This window comes from Myodes glareolus, chromosome 2 (genome assembly GCF_982192425.1).
Source record: "Myodes glareolus chromosome 2, mMyoGla1.1, whole genome shotgun sequence".
In the NCBI taxonomy this organism is placed as follows: Eukaryota; Metazoa; Chordata; class Mammalia; order Rodentia; family Cricetidae; genus Myodes; species Myodes glareolus.
This window is the reverse complement of record NC_142027.1, coordinates 88,077,580-88,099,737: the sequence shown is the minus strand read 5'-3', so window position 1 is coordinate 88,099,737 and position 22,158 is coordinate 88,077,580. Positions and strand designations below refer to the sequence as shown.

The 22,158-nt window shown below is 45.1% G+C and overlaps 1 protein-coding gene across 1 annotated transcript; it reads left to right on the top strand.

The window, feature by feature from the left end:
- Positions 1 to 512: 512 nt before the first annotated feature.
- On the top strand, positions 513 to 3,631 carry Hmgb1 (high mobility group box 1). Its single transcript, XM_087902695.1, has 5 exons — positions 513 to 661; positions 1,176 to 1,339; positions 1,464 to 1,609; positions 1,954 to 2,128; positions 2,963 to 3,631. The coding sequence occupies exons 2-5, from the start codon at positions 1,190 to 1,192 to the stop codon at positions 3,137 to 3,139; spliced, it is 648 nt and encodes a 215-aa protein (XP_087758821.1). The 5' UTR covers positions 513 to 661; positions 1,176 to 1,189; the 3' UTR covers positions 3,140 to 3,631.
- The last annotated feature ends 18,527 nt before the right edge of the window (positions 3,632 to 22,158 follow it).

Genomic DNA, 22,158 nt, shown 5'->3' with positions numbered 1-22,158 from the left:
CCCCTCCCCCGCCGCCATGGCGAGTGCGCCAGCGCCCCGCCCGCCGCGCGCCTCAGTCTCCTCACACTCACACACGCACACACACAGACACACACATACACGCGCGCGCACACAAAGGGAAGGAGCCATATTCGCGCTCGCCCTCGCGGCGGCGGCGGCGCAGGCGGGGAAGACGCGCAGCGGCCATTCCGTGCGCCGGCCCTGGCGGCCGCGGGCGGAGCCAGCCCCCATTTCGAGCGGGGCTTCTCCCTGCGCCGCGGCCGACAAAATGGGGGCGGCGGCGCGAGCCTGCGGCCTTCCGGGCGCACGTGGCGGCCCTCAGCCTCGGGCCAAGTTCCGAGGGCGGGGGAGGCCTCCCGCGCGCGCCGGGGCACCCCAACTTTCCACGGGCCCGGTTTAAAAAAAAAACAACCAAAAAACAAAAAAGCCAAGCAGCCCAGACACCCCCGTGGCAGCGAGAGGGGGGTGGCGGCAGGAGTGGCTTTTGTCCCTCATCCTTGTTTACTCGGAGAAACTTCAGACCGGACGTGTTTAGTCAGAGCAGAAACGCATCTCGGGGCCAAAGCGATAGGAAACGGCGGCCTCTCCCGGCCCCGTCCCAGCGCCGTCTCCGCCCTCCCGAGCAAAGTTTGATGAGAAGACAGGGTGTTCTGAGAGCTGGGTAAACTTTGCCTGCACGAGGGGCACTTATTGTTGTGTTTTGGGTCCCCCCCCCCTTGGGCTTTTCTAGGCCTGTAATTCTCTAAGGTCTACAGATCGTTCCTTGTACGCTGCAAAATTCACTCATGGACGGGGTGGGTTTTCTTTTTGAGACGTTTGGGTTTTGTTGGCTTAAAAAAATTTTTTTTTCGGAGTTTTAAAAAAATGGTCTTCATAACCGCTTGGGCAGTCATTCAGAACAGAGAGATAGTGAATGCTTGAGTATCTGCCCACACGTTGTGACCAGACTTGGGGACCGTTTTTGTTTGTTTTTTTCTCTGTCCTGTCTTTTCATTCTGTGGCTTAGCCACTTCGAGGAATTGGTTAGCGTGTGCAATGCTCTGTCTTGTTTTCATGGGAGATTGTCGTCACCGCTGGGTTAAATAACATAAACTTTGGTTTGCCTTGCCACCCCGAGTAGTTTGAAACTTGTCAATTTCATAATGTCGTTACTAACACCAACTGCTTTCTTTTAGAAAATCAACTAAACATGGGCAAAGGAGATCCTAAGAAGCCGAGAGGCAAAATGTCCTCGTATGCATTCTTTGTGCAAACTTGCCGGGAGGAACACAAGAAGAAGCACCCGGATGCTTCTGTCAACTTCTCAGAGTTCTCCAAGAAGTGCTCAGAAAGGTGGAAGGTAAGAGGGATTTAGACACTGACAGCCAGTTCTTCCAAATTAGGATGGAGGGCCGCGGCTGGCTGTTGTCATCGTGTGTGACTATTAAATATTTGTGTGTTAAGCTTACAATTAACTTTTCTAGACCATGTCTGCTAAAGAAAAGGGGAAATTTGAAGACATGGCCAAGGCTGACAAGGCTCGTTATGAAAGAGAAATGAAAACCTACATCCCCCCCAAAGGGGAGACCAAAAAGAAGTTCAAGGACCCCAATGCACCCAAGAGGCCCCCGTAAGTACAGCTTTATTTTGAGGTGTTTCGTGGTAGGTATAAATTATCCACCTTGAATGTCCAGTGTTCGGTTTCTTGGCTGAGAATGGCTCAGGTTATGTATTTAAGTTGTCAAAATTTAGGTAGAAATATTAGCCAGGGCATTTGAATTAAAATACTTGATTTCTTTGCACAAGATACCACTTACTATAATTTTTGTCCCTTTTGTATCTTTAGAAATTGCTTAAAACTAATTCAAAATATCCTGCATCAGCACATGAAATTAGTAGGTACTTACATTGCAAAACAGTAAAAATTTGACAGCGTTTGGTTTTAAAATCCTAAAATTTAATTTCTGGTTTTAGTTCGGCCTTCTTCTTGTTCTGTTCTGAGTATCGTCCCAAAATCAAAGGAGAACACCCTGGCTTATCCATTGGTGATGTTGCAAAGAAACTGGGAGAGATGTGGAACAACACTGCTGCAGATGACAAGCAGCCCTACGAAAAGAAGGCTGCCAAGCTGAAGGAGAAGTACGAAAAGGTAAAGAGTAAGAATGAAAAGGAATGTTGGATATTGGGTGATTGATTGTACTTGATAACGTGTATTAATTTCCTGTTTGCTTGCTGATCCATATTTCAAACAGGAAGGACCAATACGTTGTTAAAATTGCATATAATGTGACTTGAGCTATGCTATATGTTTAAGATGTTTTAATTTTACTTCTTACTATCTCCAACTTTTGGGGAAAATTTGGTAGTTAATTTTGAAGAGGAAGATTTTTAAATAAGTAGGTAGGCATACAGTACAAAAATAGGTTATGCAAAGTAACTGTAAATGACAGTACTGTCTATACACAAGTATGTTATTCACTTTGAATTTTAAAAAAGTTAAATTTCAAGACTGCCAAAGTAATTATAAATAGGATGAAGGAAACTTGTGATTTCTATACCTAAATTGAAATGCTTAAAAACTTAAAACTAATTTTTAAAGTTATTTATTCTGAAAATAATCCACTTCTAGATGTTAATATACAACTGCAGGCTTACTAGCACATCCTATCACACACCCCCGTTGTCTACCATGAATTAGGGTCTGAATGGACCTGTGGAATGCTGTTTTGTGTTCAGAAGGTGGCAGTGTTACCCTTTGATCGGTCTTCTAGTTCTCATAAACTGGAATTACGATGTGGTGCATAATTGCACCTCAGTGAGGCTCAACAATACAAATATTAGACTGCCACCTCGTGACTTGTGGCTTGCTAATTGTTTATTTTTAATTATTTGGGAAGGTGCCGTGGGCCTACTTGTGTTGTAGAGACTGAGGTTTTGTCTTGTTTCGTTATTTATTTTGTCTTCTGTCATTTTGTTTTGGAAGGATATTGCTGCCTACAGAGCTAAAGGAAAACCCGATGCAGCGAAAAAGGGGGTGGTCAAGGCGGAAAAGAGCAAGAAAAAGAAGGAAGAGGAAGATGATGAGGAGGATGAAGAGGATGAAGAGGAGGAGGAGGAAGAGGAAGATGAAGATGAGGAAGAAGATGATGATGATGAATAAGTTGGTTCTAGCGCAGTTTTTTTTTCTTGTCTATAAAGCATTTAACCCCCCTGTACACAACTCACTCCTTTTAAAGAAAAAAATTGAAATGTAAGGCTGTGTAAGATTTGTTTTTAAACTGTACAGTGTCTTTTTTTGTATAGTTAACACACTACCGAATGTGTCTTTAGATAGCCCTGTCCTGGTGGTATTTTCAATAGCCACTAACCTTGCCTGGTACAGTCTGGGGGTTGTAAATTGGCATGGAAATTTAAAGCAGGTTCTTGTTGGTGCACAGCACAAATTAGTTATATATGGGGACGGTAGTTTTTTTGTTTTTTTTTTTTTTGGTTTGTTTTTGGTTTTTTTTCATCTTCAGTTGTCTCTGATGCAGCTTATACGAAGATAATTGTTGTTCTGTTAACTGAATACCACTCTGTAATTGCAAAAAAAAATTGCAGCTGTTTTGTTGACATTCTGAATGCTTCTAAGTAAATACAATTTTTTTTATTAGTATTGTTGTCCTTTTCATAGGTCTGAAAATTCTCTTCTCAAGGGGAAGCTAGTCTTTTGCTTTTGCCCATTTTGGGTCACATGAATTATTGCAGTGTTTCTTTTCATATAGTTAGCTGGAAGAGCTTTTATTTACACACCCTGCATATTGTTAGTGGGGGGTAACATTTTCCATCCATAGTTAACTCAAATCGTGATCAGTTGGTTAAGAGATAGTACATAACCCACGTGCAAAGCTGAGAGTGATCAGTTCTATTATACCATGGGATTATTAGGATCAAACAGTCTGAAAGTCTGTCCTTGAAGGACAAATAGAAAAGTGTGTTCTAATCCTTACATGAGGACTCTTCTTAGCTTCCATTACTATGTAATGGCAGTTACATTCTGCAGTTCCCCTATTGAAGACCTGAGAATGTATCCCCAAAAGCGTCAGCTGAAAATACAAGACTGCCATATAAGACTCTGTTGACATTAGTCCTGGTGAAGGCTATGATGAAAACTCTGGCTATAATGCCTTTGCCCATCTATCTAAATACAGGATTGCTCAGGAAACTTGACTGTTTAAAAGTATTTTTAATTAGTTGAGCCAGCTTTTCTTAAAATTATGCCACATTTAAAATTAAAATAAGGGTATATTTTCCTATATTGTGATTTATCCCTTTATTAAATCGGAGACAAGAAAAGACGATAAACTTTGCGTATTAGTACCAGTTATCCAATCCATTTGGTTTTTCTTTATAAAACCCAAACTCATTCATTAGTCATGTTTAATCTGCTTAGCAGTTTAGGGAACGATTCGGCAATTTTGTGGTTTTTTGAGATTATCATTCTCTTAAAGTGCCAGTGTTTTAAAATAGCGTTCTTGTAATTTTACGCGCTTTTGTGATGGAGTGCTGTTTGTTATATAATTTTGACTTGGGTTCTTTACATTTGCGTTTGTTTATGTAATTTGAGGAGGAATACTGAACATGAGTCCTGGATGATACTAATAAACTAATAATTGCAGAGGTTTTAAATATTAGTTAAATGACTTTCGCTTAAAAACTTTAAGCTTTTTGTCACGTTTATGACAGTGCCTGGTAGTTAGGCTTTTTCATTAAAATCACTGAGGCTGGTGCCAAGATGGCAGCAGGTAAAGCGCTTGCCCTCAGACAGGGAGGAGAGGGAACCAGCTTCCAGCAAGTTCTCACCACTCACCTGCACTCAACAATAATAAGTTTAAAATGATAAATAGGCTAAAGGACTGGGGGGAAAAGGTTTTTGTCAAACATCCCATATATAGAGAGAGAAAAAAATGAGTGTAATCTTTCAAAATATTGAGTTAAGATTAGTTTAAAATTTAAAGTTGCTGAAAAGTGGGGTTGGTTTCAAAGATCACACCTCCGTTCTCTAATCCAAGGGATGGACTGCAGCAGGCTGTAGAGATCTTGACCAACTTAGAAACAAGTAACTGACTTAGATGGGAGTGTGTGCTGTTGCTTTAGAACCACCATTGTGGACATCTGTTGTTAGTAAGGATCCATTTAAAAGCGAACTCTGCCTCAAGGAAACTTCTTTTTAACTTTAGTGGGTGTGTCGTGACAGCTACCCTTTTAAAGATGTTAAGAATGGGAACAGTTTGCCTTGCTTAACCAGCTTCAGATCTTAACATCAAGAAATAGAACAAAAAACTCTCTTAAATTTGAGAATTAATGAGTTCTGCTCAGTGTCCAAGCAGTATCCCCTGGAACTGTGTTTTGGCTCTTAAATTTTAAGCTGATGAAAGTGAGTGGAGATTACTTAAATAATACAATATAAAACTTTATTAACAGTTTTGAAAAGATGTGAATTACTTTCAAGCTTGAGACGGTTACAGCTATTCAATAGACTCAAAAGACTAAAATTTACAGGTTTTGGTAGTTGTGTTTAAAGAAGTGGTCTTGTAGCCCAGGCTTGCCTGGAACTCATGACTGTATAGCAGCAGAAGATCACATCCTGCCTCTGCTTCCTAAGTGCTGGGATTACTGATGTGTGTCACCACACCTGGTGGGTTTTCTGTAATTTAAAAATGGTATTTGTCACCATTACTGATCATCTTAAATTTGATCACCATAACTCCTGCAAGTCATCTTTGACCCTCTTAGACGTGTGCCTTGATGTTCATGCATGCACACAGAGTAAGTGCAAGAGAATCACTGGCACGCTGAATTTCACTTCCTAGCTTCTGGATTGTAGAATTTGGCTGATCTCAAACTGTTCAGCTTCTCAACTACTGGAAACGTATGCTCCATTTAGGGTGAGATTTGGACTGGGCACAGTGGAGCATACCTTTAATGCTAGCACTGGGAGGCAGAGGGATCTCCCAGTTTGAGGCCAGCCAGGTCTGCACATAGTTCCAGGACTATCAGTGGTACGCAGAAACTCCCTACTTCCACCACCATTCCCACCTCAAAAACTTTGGGAAGAGGGAACGCTGCTTATACTACACAGACCAAAGGCATGTGATGAAGAGGAGAGTGCGTTTTAGACTGCATCTATTCAACAGTTTCCTTGGCACTTAAGGAATCAAGCATATCTCAGATGGTATAGTGAGTGTACTGAACCGCATAGCAGGAAAATAACAGTCTGGCTTGCAGAATGTGGCCAAGCCCAAATCTAGGTCTGCCTGAGACAACACCTGACAAGAACCTCATAGCATTTTGTCCCAGGTCAAGCACAAGTCAGTGTTAGCATTATTGCAAGCTGCACACATCACAGCTTAGTCTAAGCCATAAGTGAACCATTGCCCAGTAATTAAGTTCATAAATAAGGGTCTGTAACAAGTTTCTTAAGCTTGTTTTCCTGTTTACATCAATTTCTATGATACTTGAAACCTCTTAATATGTGGTAAAAGACAAAACAGTTCAAATAGCTATGTAGTCAAAACAGTGAGGTGCGTCGTTTACGTATTAAGTAAAGCAGTGCTAACAATTTTGGGAAATTCCCTGGGGTTCAGCCAAGTTACTTCCTTGGGTAAAGAGGCAGATTGTTGCTGTGCTCTAGTAATGCAGTTTCGGGATAACGCTGGCACAGGAATGCCAACCATACACAACACTGGCACCACACTTAACCGCTCTGTCAAGGAGAAGTCGTCCGTTCAGCATGGTCACTGAGTTGACCCTGAATAGTGGAGTTTACTGAACATCAGACAAGGCAGTAGTACAGCTTAGAGTAACTACCTCAGGGGTGGTGGGCTTGGTGTGCAGGAACTGGAATCCAGGCCTAGAGCCGCAGGAAGGGTTTGGGACTAAAACACAGAAGGTGTGCGCGTAGATTCGTGCTATCTCAAGTGCCAAAAGAAAAATCAGGGAAAGCCATGGGATACGTTTTTAAAATTTTACTATTATTATGTTGTGTTTTGTTTTTCGAGACAGTGTTTCTCTGTGTAAGAGCCCCATCTGGAACTAGCACTGTAGACCAGGCTAGCCTTGAAAACAGAGATCCGCCCACCTCTGCCTCCCAAGTGCTGGGATTAAGGGTGTATGCCACCACAATCAGCTTTTTTTATTTTTTTCCCCTTTTTATTTTAAAACACTTTTGTTTGCGATAGGGTTTCACTGTGTCGACCAGGCTGGCTTCAGAGATCCACATACTCAGCCTTCCCGGTGCTGAGATTAAAGATCACCATGCCTACCTACCTGTTTAAAACATTTTGTGTGTGGGTGTTTTGCCTGCATGTATGTATGTACCACACACATGCAGTGTCCATCAAAACCAGAAGAGGACGTCAGATCTGGAGCTGAAATTACCTATGGTGGGTGCTGGGAACTGAAATGGGGTACTGTGAAGGAACAGTAACAATTGAACTGGTTCAGCCCATTTATGTTTCGTTTATTCGTTTGTTTGAGACAGGGTCCTATGTAGCCCAAGCTGACTTTCAACTTACTGCAGCTAAAGGTGTTGCTGAACTGTTTCTGCCTCAAATGTGAGATTCGAGAGCATAGAACCAGCCCTGACTTGGTTTTCTCTTTAGTTGTATAATTAGATCTATAATGGAGCTAGAGGGATGGCTCAACCATTAAGAACTGGCTGCTCCTCCAGAGGACTGGTGTTATATTCCCAGCATCTGTATGGGCCACCCACAACTAATTCTAGTCCTGGGGGATCTGATGCCCTCCTGTGTCCTTCACGGGCACCCGGCCAGCATGTGGTACACAGACTCACATGTAGGTAAAACACTCATGCATAAAATTTTTTAAAAAAAATTTTGTTTTTTTTTTTTTTTTTCAGACAGGGTTTCTCAGGGGGTGACAGTATTAGGAGGTGTGGCCTTGTGGGAGTAAGTGTGGTCTAGTGGAGGAACCTGGATGACACACGCCTTTAATCCATACCTTGATGGAGGACACACTGAAGCGTGTCACTGTGGAGGTGGGCATTGAGGTCTTTTCTTCAAGCTTTCTTAAGTGTGACAGTTTACTTCACACTCTGCCTCTGAGTCAAGATCTATTTCTCCAGCATCGTGTCTCACTGCATGCAACCATGCTTTCCCCATGATGGACTGAACATCTGAAACTGTAAGCAAGCTCCCTCAATTAAATGTTTTCTTCATAACTGTGGAGGCCGGATGGTCTTCGCAATTAGGTATTTAACCATAGCATGCCATTTTGATACCATTTATCTATCTATCTATCTATCTATCTATCTATCTATCTATCTATCTATCATCTATCTATTTCTGTTTTTTGAGACAGGGTTTCTCTGTAGCTTTGGAGCCTATTCTGGAACTAGCTCTTGTAGACCAGGCTGGCCTCAAACTCAGATATCCGACTGCCTCTGCTCCTGAGTACTGGGATTAAAGGCGTGTGCCACAACCGCCCGGCTTGACACCCTTTATTTTAAATGGAAGTTTCTAGTTTTCCTGTGAGGAGTGGGGTTCAATCTAACAGTTTGGAAAGGGGATGGGGGTGGTTAGAACTGAATTGTGGGTCAAATTCTAGCCGTCGCTGGATGGGCTGTTTGTGAAGGTGGAACAGACGTTGACAAGGTGAAGTCCCTTGCTGGAAAGGGCACATCAGGGTGGTGGACAACCTTCCAGAGCACTCACAAACACAGTCCTACTTGAAGTGTTTAGAGAGGAATTAGGGTGGTGGACAGCCTTCCAGAGCACTCACAAACACAGTTCTAGTTGAAGTGTTTAGAGACGAATTAATTGCTTAGATTTACACAGAGTCACTACTTAGTAGCTTTACATCTTCTGATTATTGGTTTCAATAACAGGTCATCTTTTTTTTAAATGTGTGTGTGTGTGTTGTGCGCGTGTGCATGATGCACTCCATGGCATACAGGTAAACCAGAGGTCGTTTTGTGGGAGTCAGTTCTCTCTATGGTGTGGGTCCTGCAGATCGAACTTGGGTCTTGGCTTTGCAGCAAGTACCTTTACTCATTGAGCCATCTTATTGTCTCAATATCCTCTTTAAAAGTAGCTGAAACACGAAGTTAGAGCACACAAACACTAGCTGTGTACTAGTGTCCAGAGAAACTGGAAGAGCAAGGCCTTGGAGCAGCGCTCTCAACCTTCCTAACACAGCGACCCCTTTAAAACAGCTCCCCAGGTCGTGGTGACCCCAACCATAAAACCATTTCCATTGCTTCTCCATAAGTGTGGTGTTGCTGCTGTTGTGAATCGTAACGTAAATATTCTTAGAGCTAGACATTTGCTGAAGGGGTCTCAAGCCCGGTTGAGAGCCGCTGCCCCGGAGGTTTCTTAGAGCAGTCGCTGCTGTTGTCCGTCCATCCCGTCTGTTTCCCGCCCAGGCCTGGCGCTGCCATATGGACTCGCCTGCGTGCGATTTCGCTAAAGAAATAGTCTAGGCAGTGAGAGCTCAGAGGCAGACTAGACAGCCTCTTTCCACAAAAGGGAAAAAACATCCCTGCACCGGAGGCCATCAACGTCCGGGCACGGCACAGTGCAGCCTTAGTCTCAGGCCGTAGTATGTTAGTGGCGAAGAGGCTGGAGGGTATCTGGAGTCCAACCTGTACCGTTTTGCACAGTAGACACTGGCCCGTGGACACTCGCGGACAACTCCTGTAGTGTCAACCTAGCGGTGCCTGTCTCAAGCATTCATGAAACATGGAAGCCCCCTCCCGTCCCTTCCCCTCTGGGCTTCATCCTTGCCCTCCCTGCCTGAATTCTCTCCTCCCGATGTGTGTGCGAGTACAGGGAGCGCTTGGGTATGCTGCTGCAGCAGAACCTTCCAGAAAATTATGGAAGGGAAAATGGCCACACACACTACAAAAAAAAAAAAAAATCTTCTGCAAAGCTTTGTCAGGTATAGTGGTGTAAGCCTCTAATCCCAGCACTCAGGAAGCAGAGGCAGGCCGATCTCTGTGAGTTTGAGGCCAGCCTGGTCTACAGAGTGAGTGACAGTATAGCTAGGTCTGTTACACAGAGAAATTCTGTCTCAAGAAACAAACAAAAAAAGTGACTCTGTTTCAAAAACCCAGTTGCTCTTACTTTGATATTTAAATTTATTCACACATACACACACACACACACGAATAAATTTTACAAATCAGAAAGGCTAACTATATGTATGTATACATATATGCATATATATGTTTCTTTATAGCTGAAGTGGCACATATTAAATGAACCTCTTAACTTTCTCTGTCAAGATTTGAACTCAGGACCTTCCTCCTGTTACAGAAGTGCTCTACCACTGGGCTACACCCTCAATCATTGTTTTAAAAAGATGTATTTATTTTTTATTTTATATGTATGAGTGTTTTCCCTTGCATATTGGTATGTGTTCTTTTAAAAAATGGTAGTTATGTTCACATGCTGTCCGCGGGCTCCACTCTGTGCTTACTGGCCTGTCTGTTTTTGTGGTGTTGGGTTTGGCAAAGCAAGGCTTCCCGCATACTAAGCAAGCACCTTCCCACTGAGCCCTGACCCAGTATCTTCTGGACATTATTGGTCTGTAATGGCATCGTATCTAATACCTTTGTGACAGTCCACTGGAGGAACTGAGGAGACAGCTCTCAAAGAACATAACAGAGATGGGTGACCAGGCTCCGGTCAGGTAACAATTTCATGATGTTTTTACAGAAACAGAACAAGGGCAGTTGGAATCAAGATACTTTTTTTTTTTTTCCAAGACAGGGTCTCACTGTGTGTCCACAGCTGGCCTGTCACTCAGAGAGACCCGCCTGTCTCTGCCTCTCGAGTGCTGAGATTAAGGGTGTGCATCTCTGCTTCCCGGCAAAGACACTTTTATTTATTTATTTATTTTTTATTTTTATTTATTTATTTATTTATTTTTTAAAGACAGTATGTTACACATGGGAGACACTCTTTTTTTTGTTTATCTTTATTTTATGTGCATTGGTATGAAGGTGTCAGATCCCCTGGAACTGGATCTTCAGACAGTTGTGAGTTGCCATGTGGGTGCTGAGAATTTAACCTGGGTCCTCTGGAAGAGCAGTAGTGCTCTTAACTACTGAGCCATTTCTCCAGCCCCCGCAAAGACACTTTCAAAATACAGTATTGGAAAGAGTTGCAGGTCACAGCCAAGTGGGGGACACTCTTAGTTTGGGGGTCTGCTAAGTTAGTGTTTCAGAAGGTTATGGCAGTCACAAGAGGAAAGTGGCTAACGGCTCCTGGCCTGCGACAGCCCAACCTCTCCCTAATTACTGGCGTCCTAACCAGTTAGTCAGCTTTGTAGACGATCGCGGAGCTGCACGCTTTTCCAGGAACTTTCATTCCCAGGTCTGCTCTGCGTTAGCAAACATTTAGGAAGTATGAGATTTTTTTTTTTAAGCAAAGAGGCTCCAATGACTATCTGTTCCTTACACTCACATCACTGTCTATGATTATTTTATTTTGATATAAATATATCTCAAACAGTGAAATTGCCGAGTCAGGGGACGTGAGTGTTGGTACTGTCAACTGGGGAGTTTTGAAGTGACCTAGGAGACACCCTTCTGGAAATGTCTATGAAGGTGTTCTCTAGCCAAGGAGGGAAGACTCATCCTCAGTGTGGGGGGCACCATCCTGTGGCTGGGATTGAGGATAAAAGGGGAAAGGAGGAAGCTGTCAGTGCAAGGCCTTCCCCACTTCCTGCCTCGATGTGACCAGCTGCCTGGAGCCCCTGCCATCACAGCTGGAGGCTTCCCCCCCCCCCCGCTGCGATCTTTAGCCACCTTGCTGGACTGTACCTTCGACTGGGGGACCACAACAAACCATCCCTTAGGTTAGACAGCTTTTGTCGTGTATTGTGTCAAATCAGCACAGAAACAGTTAAAGCAAAAGGTGAGCCATGTTGGGTGGCTTTCCCCAAAACTCCCTTCAAAAAGTCACTCAAATGTAACTTTTAAAATTCAGATCATTTGGCATTCAATGGAAGAGGGAAGGTCTTGCCCTTTAGGACTCAATAAAGGTTCAAGGCCACAGTGGAGGGAAAGCAGAAAGCAGGAAATAAAACCCAAGCAGATGACGTGTGACAAACCAAGGAAACCCTCTGCTTGAAGGATTCATTCCTCTCCAGTCTTCATTATCTTATAGCCTTTCAGGCTAAGGACAGACAAAGGCTTTTTTTATATTCAGGTAATTGCAGAGTTGTGGGTGCAAATCCGTAGAGTCTGGTCAGTTGGAATGGACAGGAAAACAAGTTTTTCAAAGGCATGAACACGTCACAGCTTTTGTTTGTTTGCCTTTATCATTCTTTATCTTCTTATCTAAAATATATTAGTCAATAATTGTGTCAGAATTGTTCTCTTTAAAATATGTGCTTTAGGGACTGGAAAGCTCAGCAGTTAAGAGCACTGGCTGCTCTTGCAGAGGACCTGGGTTTGATTTCCAGAACCTGCATATCAGTTCAGGACCATCTGCAACTCCAGTTGCAGGGATTTTACCCACATGATGCACAATCATACAAGCAGGCAAACTCATATACATGAAAACATTTAAAAGCCTAAAAACAAACAAATAAAGCCTGTGTTCTAAATAACAATAAATATTATTTATTCACTTTTATTGTTATTTTATGTGTATGGTGTTTTGCCTCCTTATATGGACGTGTACCAAGTTTGTACCTGGTGACAAGGGAGGCCAGGAGACAGCATCAGGGTCCCTGGAACCGGTGCTGCAGGCAGTTGTGAGCCTCCATGTGCTGCTGGGAATTCACCTTGGGTCCTCTGCAGCGGTAGCAAGCACTCTTAATTGCTGAACCATCTCTCCAGTCTCAGCAAGGAATATTTTTAAAGGGGGGGGCAAAAATACAAATGCAAACTTTCTTCCCTTCTCCTCCCTTCCCTTTCCCTCCCTCCCTCCCTCTCTCCCTTTCTTCTTTCTAAATGTTTTTGGCTATGTCTTCTATTTTCCGCCAGATGTAATTTTCCTTTCTTAACTTTAGGAGCAAGTGGTTGTCAACTATTAGCACAAAAATGCTGAACCCCGGGCTGGAGAGCTGGCTGGGTGGCAAAGAGCACTGTTGCTCTCGCCGAGGGCCACGACTTGCAATCGTTTGTAACTGCAGTTCCAGAGGAGCCAGGGCTCTCGTCTGACCTCTGCAGGTCCCTAGCAAGTCAGCTGGGCACTGTGTACAAAAGCAAGGCTGGAGAGATGGTTCAGCAGGTGCGAGCACTGACTGCTTTTCCAGAGGACCCAGATTCTGTTTCCAGTAGCCACACGGTGGCTCACAGCTGTCTGTAACATCAGTCCAGGGACCCAGCAACCTCTTCTGTGCTCAGGTACCAAGCACATATGTGGTGAGCATATATACGTGTCCGCAGACACACATACACAGAAGAGGAACTAAAAAGAAAGTACTAACCAAGACACTGGGTGCGGCAGCACAGGCCTTCAATCCCAGCAGCTCCCTTGGAGTTCAAGGCCAGCCTGGTCTGCAAGAGTTCGTTCCGTTCCAGAACAGGCACCAAAGCGACACAGAGAAAACATGTCTCAAAAAAAGCAAAAACAAAAAATAAAAAGGGGGGGGGGGCTGGAGAAATGGCCCGGTGGTTAAGAGCATTGGCTGCTCTAACAAAGGACCTGGGCTCAATTCCCAGCACCCAAATGGCAATTCACAACTGTCTGTAACTCCAGTTCCAGGGAATCTGGCACCCTCACACAGACATATATGCAGGCAAAACCCCAATGCATGTAAAAGGTAAATAAATCTCCCCCGCCCCCACAAGGTTTCTCTATAGCTTTGGTGCCTGTCCTGGAACTAGCTCTTGTAGATCTCGAACTCACAGAGATCTGCTTGCCTCTGCCTCCCGAGGGCTGGGATTAAAGGTGTGTGCCACCGTCGCCCAGCTCGTCCTGGGCGTTCTTTCTACCCAGATGACCCATACTTCCTCAGAGGCCAAAACCAGGCCTTGGGGTAGGTACCATGTGCCACTGAGGAGAGGATAGGTCTGCGTATGGCCGTGGGAAGGTCGTCCCCCCCTCCCCCAGCAATTCTTTCTCTTCTAATTTCTAACCTCTGTAGGATCATGGGGTCGGGCTCGCTGTGCCTCATCTCCAGGCACATACTGCTTTCAGGCAAAGTCCCTAAACCCAGTCTTCCACTTTCTTTCCACTCCTATTTAATCGCCAGGGAGGGGGTTGTGCTAGTCAGTTTTCTCTACATGACCCACACTGGAGACACCAGGGGAGAAGAAAGGCTCCACCTAGGATCTGCCTCTGTCAGACTGACCTGCAGGCAAGCCTGCGCAGGCGTTTTTTCTCCGTTGTCGATTGACGCGGGAGGGCCCAGACGACAGTGAGCGGTGCTGCGCCTGGGCAGGCGGTTCTGGGTTATGTAAGAAAGGTAGCTGACCCTACGCTGGGATCAAGCCAGCAAGCAGTGTTCCTCCGTGGTTCTGCTTCAGTTCCTGCCTCCAGGTTCCTGCTTTGAACTCATGCCCCCACTTCCCTCAGTGAGGGACTGTAACCTATAAAATAAAACCAACCCTTTTCTCCCATGTTTGTTTTAGGCGGGGTGGGGGTGGGTGGGGGGTGTAGGGATGGGACAGGGAAATAGGGGGGCGTGAGGGGGGGAAAAGGGGAGGTTAGCGTAACAACAGAAAGCAAACTATGGCAGAGGCCCAGCACAGTTCACTTTGCTTGAGCGATGGCTAAACATCTTTCCAGGTTTGTCAGGACCAGAAGCATCAGGAATCCCAGCTGTTGGCAGCTGTACCGCCTGCGATGGGGCATGCCTGCTGTGCCAGCACTTAGGATGCTGAGGCAGGAGGATGGTGAGTTGGCTGGTCTCATAGGCAAACTGTGCCATGGAAAGGGAGGAGAGGAAAGAGGGAGGGAGGCAAAACTAAGATATCCATGAACGAATTGCTTTTCTACTCAGAAACAAACTATATATCTTAACAGTTTGCCTAATGCTGAATGGGGGAGGGACACACCATTTCCCTAAGCTGGGATTCTCATATTCTGTGACCCAGATACCCGGAAGGATTTGATATGCTACCAAGAGATATGGACATAGCATTATAATTATAGAGGAAATGGTCCCGGGGGCGGGGGGGGGGGGAATGGATACTGCCTTGTTCACTGATACCATGTAGTCTGCTGATAATATGTCCACATGATACCATACAGGTTCTAGCTGTGGACATCCGTACTAGAAATCATGGCTACTTTGGAAAGTCTTTTTCTTTTTGGATGATATTTTTTAAACTTAAGTGTAAGTATTTACTGTTAAGAGAATTTTCCGCTGGGTGGTGGTGGCGCACACCTTTAATCCCAGCACTCAGGAGGCAGAGACAGGCAGATCTCTGTGAGTTCAAGTCCAGCCTGGTCTACAAGAGCTAGTTCCAGGACAGGCTCCAAAGCTACAGAGAAACCCTGTTTTGAAAAACAAACAAACGAGAGAGAGAGAGAAAGAGAGAGAGAGAGAGAGAGAGAGTTTTCCCCTTGTGTTGGTTGTGCCAGGAATCATGCAGGGCCACACACAGGCTAGCTAGGCGAGAACCGTGCTGCTGAACTGCCCAGAAATGGGATGCACTACCTACAGAGTTGATGTCCCGCAGTCCAACGTGCTGGCACACACCCGTTGTCCCAGCAACTGGGAGGCTGAGCTAGGAGAACCACCAATTGAGAGCAGATGTGGGGGGAAGGGGTAATGGAAGAGGAGGACGAGGAGGAGGAAGCAAAAAGGAAGCTTTTCCAGACAGCTGGGGAAGGTCAGAGGGTAAGGCATCTATCGCTAAACCTGACTTCAGTCCCAGAACCCACATGGTGAAAACAGAACTGACTCCTGAGATTGCCCTCTGACCTCCACACACATGACACAGCATGCACACATGTATACCCCACACATACTAAACAAAGAAATGCAATAAAATAAGAAAAGAAACCATTCACTCCCATGAACACATAAGAATTTTCATTCATTCTTCTTTTTTATTATTTATTTTTATTGCTTTATTGAGCTCTGCTTCCTTCCCTTCCTCCCCCTCCCCTTCTGCCCTCTCCCATGATTGATCCCAATTTACTCAGGAGATCTTGTCTTTTTCTACTTCCCATAGAGATTAGATCATTTGTTCTTTATCAAAGCCCAAGTTTCACCGAAAACACCAATCAGTGAAGCAGTCAGTAGGCCAGATTCACTACACCAAACTGGGGTTCAGATTACTTATTCTAACCAGGTTCTAAGTGAAGGTCTATATTTTTGTGCTCAAGGTTATACTAAGTATAAATCTCTCTACCTACTCCATCCTTTTTCCTTCTCTTAATGACATGAGAGTTCATTACAGAATGACAAGTGACATAGATCATCAGAAGGAACCGTGAAGACCACTTATATCCCAATTCTACCCTGCGGGTTGGGAAGGTAATATATCTAGGAAAGAGGGGCTCCCTCTCCCCCGAGTGTGGTGGCACAAGTCTGTAACTGGAACATTCAGGACTTCAAAGGTAGGCAAAGCTCTATAGCAAATTCCAGGCCAGTCAGGGCTACACAGTAAGACCCTGCCCCCTAAAGGTATAATAATAATAATAATAATAATAATAATAATAATAATAATAATAATAATAATGTAATAGTAATAATAAGTAAAAATAGATTAAAAGTAACGAAGCTAGAAAAGACACCTGATTTTTTCCTTTCTTCTTATGTGTATGTGTGGGTGTGTACAAGTGCAGGCTGAAAAGGGCGTCAGATCCTCTGGAGCTGGGGCTCCAGGCAGTTGTGAATGGCCAGATGTGGGGTGGGTTCTGGAAACTGAACTTGGGTCCTTTGGAAGAAAAGCAAGTGCTCCTAACTGCTGTGTTCCAAGGACGCATTTTTTTTTTTCTTTTCAAGATTTATTTATTTTATGGGTATGGGTTTCTTACCTGTATTTATGTATGTGTATCACGGAGGTGCCTCGTACCCTCAGTGGCCAGAAGAGGGCGACCGATCTCCTGGGACAGCAGTTACAGGAGGTTGTTAGTCACCCTGTGAGAAGAGGAAACCGAACCTGGCCCCACTCAGCCATCTCTGCAGAGCCAAAGATACATGTCTTTTCTCCCAAATATAAGCAGTTCCTTTTAGAAGGTACATGAAACCACCTAGTCCAAACAGAAGGTTGAAAAATCCAAAGACCTGATGGGCTGGTCGACAACTGGCTAGTCTTGGGCTTATTCATTCCTTCAACAGCTGGGCCAGACACTGGGCTTGGCTCTGGAGCAAAACAGACCAACTTCCTTCTTCACACAAAGTGTCTGCAACCTACTTGACGGTTCAACACACAGTTAACAAGGAAACACATACGTAAAGAGAATTTTCATTGCCACTAAAGTTGTGAAAATAATAAAGTAAGTGACTGGTGATGGCGTCCCTCAGTCTGAAGAGGCCTTTCTGTGAGGGTACCAGGGAGCTGATTCAGTTTCAGACTTTACTAACAGTCCCAAGTGGTCACTTTCAGTGGCTTGGACGAGAACTGGTTATTGGCTGATGCTCAGGACCCCAGGCCACCGTTCCCTGCAGGTCCAAGTCTGGCCACTTCTCTCCCCTAGTCCCTTCCTGAGCCAGGAAGGGGTAGACTCCTGCCCGCTTTCCTCAGGGCTCTCCTGTGTTGTCTTCACTCTCTCTAAGGGGCAGGCCTCAGGAGCCGCCTCAGGATGTGGAGAGTTGCAAATAGCCTCAACAGCTGCAGCTGGAGGTGGCTGCCTGGGCAGCATGCCAGCTGTGGCCACGGCAGGAGCCAAGGCCTCTCTGGCCTCTCGCATGCCCCGGTGAGCAGCCCACAGTGCTGAGGGCCAGTGCACTGGTGCAAAGGGTAGCTTTCGTTTTCTTGTCGTGCACAGCGCTGACAGAGGGCAGGGGAAGAGGAGAAGGGCAGGACCATCTCAGGGGGGTCAGCCAGCGGCAGTAACCTCTTTTGCAGACACCGAGAGGAAAGGTAACGTGAGGACCTGGGAAGCCGGCTGACAAAACCACGAACACAGCCCAGCCTGTGTTCAAGGTGCCCAGTCTTTCCCTTGTAGTTGGCTTGGTCCTTGTTCTGGATCGTAGATCTCTCTCTAGGCAACCCCACACCCTTCGGTTCTATCTGTAGAATCCAAAGTCTTGCATTCTACCACCAAGACACAGCCCTTTCTACATTTTTTCCTTCCCTGGATTTCCTGCCAATTACAAGAGTCCTGTTCTCAGCCGGGTGGTGGTGGCACATGTCTTTAATCCCAGCACTCAGGAGGTAGAGACAGTCAGATCTCTGTGAGTTCGAGGCCAGCCTGGTCTGCAAGAGCTAGTTCCAGGACAGGCTCCAAAGCCACAGAGAAACCTTGTCTCGAAAAAAACAAAACAAAACAAAACAAACAAACGAGAAACAGAATTCTGTTCTCAGGCCAATCTCCAAAAAAGGCAAACGACAAGGACCCCCAAAGTCCTTTAGGATTTCGATTTCATGTCCTCCCTGAGGATACAAAAATCCACAGGTCTTTTTCTGTAAGTGATGGATGTGTGTTCAGAACACACACTTCTCGTCCTGCATGCTTTCAGTCATCAGGTGACCTCCAAGGCAGACGCTGCGGAAGCAGCTGTTAAGCTCTGCTCTGGAGCGGCTAATGGAGAGGGTAAAGCCCACAGTTCTGTAGAGATGACTTTTCACAAGGGGCAGAGAACAGTTTTGATCTATCAGTGAGGAACCTGGAGTATAGGAATGTCTGTCTGTGTAAGGCACAAGGTGTAAGCCAGGTGTAGTGTAGTGGCACACCAAGAAGTCTAGCAGTTAGGAATCTGAGGCAGAAGGATTGCCAGGAGTTCAAGGTCACCCTGGCTACACCGTGAGGTTGAGGCCAACTTGAACTGCCTAGTAAGACCACGTCTCAGAAAAAAAAAAAAAAAGGAGGTATAGAGCCAGGCACAGTGGCACCTGTAACCCAGTTCTTGAGAAGCTGAGGCAGGAGGATTGTCACAAGTTCAAGACCAACCTGAGCTACAGAATGAGTCCGGGCTGCTACCCTGAATACAGAGTGAGAACTTGTCTCAAAACGAACAGGAAGGAGGGGGAGGGAGGAAACAAAAGAAATAAGGAAATTTAAGGGTCAGGTGTGGTGACCTACAACTGAGGCGGAGGCAGAAGGATTACTAATTAGAGGGCTGTCTGGAATACAGAGAGAGTTCCAAGCCAGCCAGAGCTTCACACATGGTGTGAGGAGACCATGGTAACTGCAGACATCAGGCCCCTGCTGGAAATGGGATCCGACCCAGGCTGGGGTGGGAGAGTTGGCTTGAGGGGGTCTCAGAGCTGGGGTGCAGGGCCTCGTCCTCTGGAAGGCTTTAGACGTTGGCTCCGGCAGCAGGTCAGAGGCCGGTGCTTGACTCCTCAGGGAACGTGAGTTCACTGCCTGGGTCCTGCCTAGTGTGGGGAGCAGCCCTGAGCTTTCTTCCTGAGTGCCCTAGGTCCAGTCTCCCAAAGAGGAACTAACTAACCCTTTCCTTTCTCCAGGCTGGTGAAGATGCTAGGTATGAGCGCCACTTGAACGGCAAAGGCTGCTCCGGATGGCAGTGTCTTTCAATAGGTACACGAAACCACCAGCCCTACGATGCTGGTGAGCCTGGGGAGTGTCTCTGGTCAGTTTTAGCTTCTCTCTCGGCTTTTATGAGAAACAAGCAAGGACCAGCAGTCCTACTCCTGTTACGGGAGAGGACTGCTTTCCCTTCCTTCTGTTTTAGTTAGAATTGTTTTGCAACCCCATACACAAAACATTTTTCATCATTTGAATGTTAAGGGTTCATCTGGTGAATTGGGCATAGGGGCTCACGCTCACAAATCTCAGCAGCGGGGAGTCTGAGTCAGGAGAACCCAAGGACCTTGGAGCCCCCGGGCTTAAAACAAGGGGTTGGGCATCATGGCACATGCTGCAATCCCAGGGGACAGGAGAATCAAGAGTTCAAAGCCATCCTCAGCCCCATAGCTAGCCTGGCCTTCATAAGTCCCTGACTCCAGATACACAGTATATAAAACACTAGCTGGGTTTTGTTTGTTGTTTGTTTGAGACAGGGTTTCTCTGTGTAGCCCTGGCTGTCCTGGAACTCACTCTGTAGACCAGACTGGCCTTGAACTTAGAGATCCACCTGTCTCTGGCTCCTAAATGCTGGAATTAAAGGTGTGTGCTACCATCACCCGCAAAACCCCAGCCTTTTTGTTTGTTTGTTTTGAGACAGGGTTTCTCTGTGTCACAGTCCTAGAAGTCCTGGAACTCACAGAGATTCTCCTGCCTCTGCCTCCAAGTCTGCTTTTTAGTGGACACTATACATATGTAGATTGATTAACCAGTACTGTGTTTTGAAATAAGGTTTGTAGAGGGTAGGAAGCACAATTATAATCTTATGATTTTTCAATTAAAATTTGTTTGGTTTGGTTTCCGCTAAATTCAACATATTTTTATATTTACTTATTTTCTATCATGTGTGATGAGTGTTTTGCCTACATGTATGTGTGTGCCCCATAAGCATGCCTGGTGCCCTTGAAAGTTAGAAGAGGGCATCAGAGCCCCTGGAAGTGGAATTACAGTTGGTAACTGGGTGCTGGGAACGGAACCTGGGTTCTCTGCAAGAGGAACAAATGCTGTCAAACAGCTGAGCTGTCTCTTTGGACCCCTCAGGGAAATGTTAAACACTTCGGCAAATACTTCAATTTCCTCCAAGTGGAAGCTCTGCTTCTAGGGCCCTTTCTATTGCACACAAGTGTTCTGAGTTGGCCAGGAAATGAGAGAGAGAGAGAGAGAGAGAGAGAGAGAGAGAGAGAGAGAGATCTTAACGTTGAATTTTAACTCCTCCATTTTAATTGTCTGCAAAGTGAGGCCCACCTCTCCTCCAGGAGCCCCAGGAATTGCTTTTGTTGGTTCTGAAAGGCTCTAACTTTCAGAAAGAGGGAAATGTGAAATAAACCAATGCCCCCAACAGATAAGGTAACGAAGTCCAAAGACCTAAAGAAGCTGGAATCAGAAGCTACTGTTTATAAAAAGATCACCGTGCAGGTTTTGGAGTCTTCCTGTCTGGGTGTGCCTTGGCAACTTGTTATTTGGGAGTTCTTAGGCAAGTCCACAGGTACCTATGCCTCAACATGTAAAACGAACATAGAAGTCATACCGATTTCCTAAGGTTTTGATGATCCAGGTGAGGGTTGAATAAAATAATCCACAATGGTACTTGACATATCCATGGCTCAATAAAAAGCTGCTGCCTTAATAAAAGCAGCAAATTATATGATAATTATTATAATTACTTATTAATAATAATTATACTCATTACCATCATACTGTTACAAAGATTTTTTTTTTTTTGATTTCAAGACAGGATTTCTCTGTAAAGCCCTAGCTGTCCTGGAACTTGCTCTGTTGACCAGGCTGGCCTTGAACTCAGGGATATGCCTGCCTCTGTCTCCCAAGTGCTGGGATTAAAGATGCACACTACTATATCTGGCTTATTCTTTTTTTAGTATTTCATTTACACGTATGTGCCTATGTGTCTGTGTACAGGCATTACCTGAGGCGGCCAGAAAGGGCGCTGGATCATATGGAAGTAGAGTTACAGCAGTTGTAAGCCTTCATGTGGGTGCTGGAATCAAACCAGGATCCTCTGTAAGGGAAGGAAGTTTACTTAACTGCAGAGCCATCTCTGTTGTAGAATACTAGTTTAAGATGTGTTGCATTCGCTTATGCTGTGGAACATTTGTTCAATGATGCAAAGATGCATTATTATGTTGCATTTGTTTAACTCTGTGAAACTGTATTACTTTGCCTGCCTAAAACACCTCATTGGTCTAATAAAGAGCTGAATGTCCAATAGCCAGGCAGGAGAGGGATAGATGGAGCTGCCAGGCAGAGAGAATAAATAAGAGAAGAAGAGGGAAGAATGAGAAAAGGAAGAGAGAGGATGCCAGGGGCTAGCCATCCAGCCAGCAACAGAGTAAGAAGGAAAGAAAGGAATATAGAATAGAGAAAGCTAAAAGCCCAGAAGCAAAAGGTAGATGGGATAATTTAAGAAAAGCTGGCTAGAAACAAGTCATGCTAAGGCCAGGCATTCATAAGTAAGAATAAGTCTCTCCATGCATTTATTTGGGAGTTGGGTGATGGG

What these genes read in the sequence shown, in the direction of transcription:
- Hmgb1 (XM_087902695.1), top strand. Translation starts at nt 1,190, where the DNA reads ATGGGCAAAGGAGATCCTAAGAAGCCGAGAGGCAAAATGTCCTCGTAT. An exon ending in AGTGCTCAGAAAGGTGGAAG is followed by an intron (nt 1,340 to 1,463) that starts GTAAGAGGGATT and finishes TAACTTTTCTAG; the next exon opens with ACCATGTCTGCTAAAGAAAA. An exon ending in TGAAGGAGAAGTACGAAAAG is followed by an intron (nt 2,129 to 2,962) that starts GTAAAGAGTAAG and finishes TTGTTTTGGAAG; the next exon opens with GATATTGCTGCCTACAGAGC.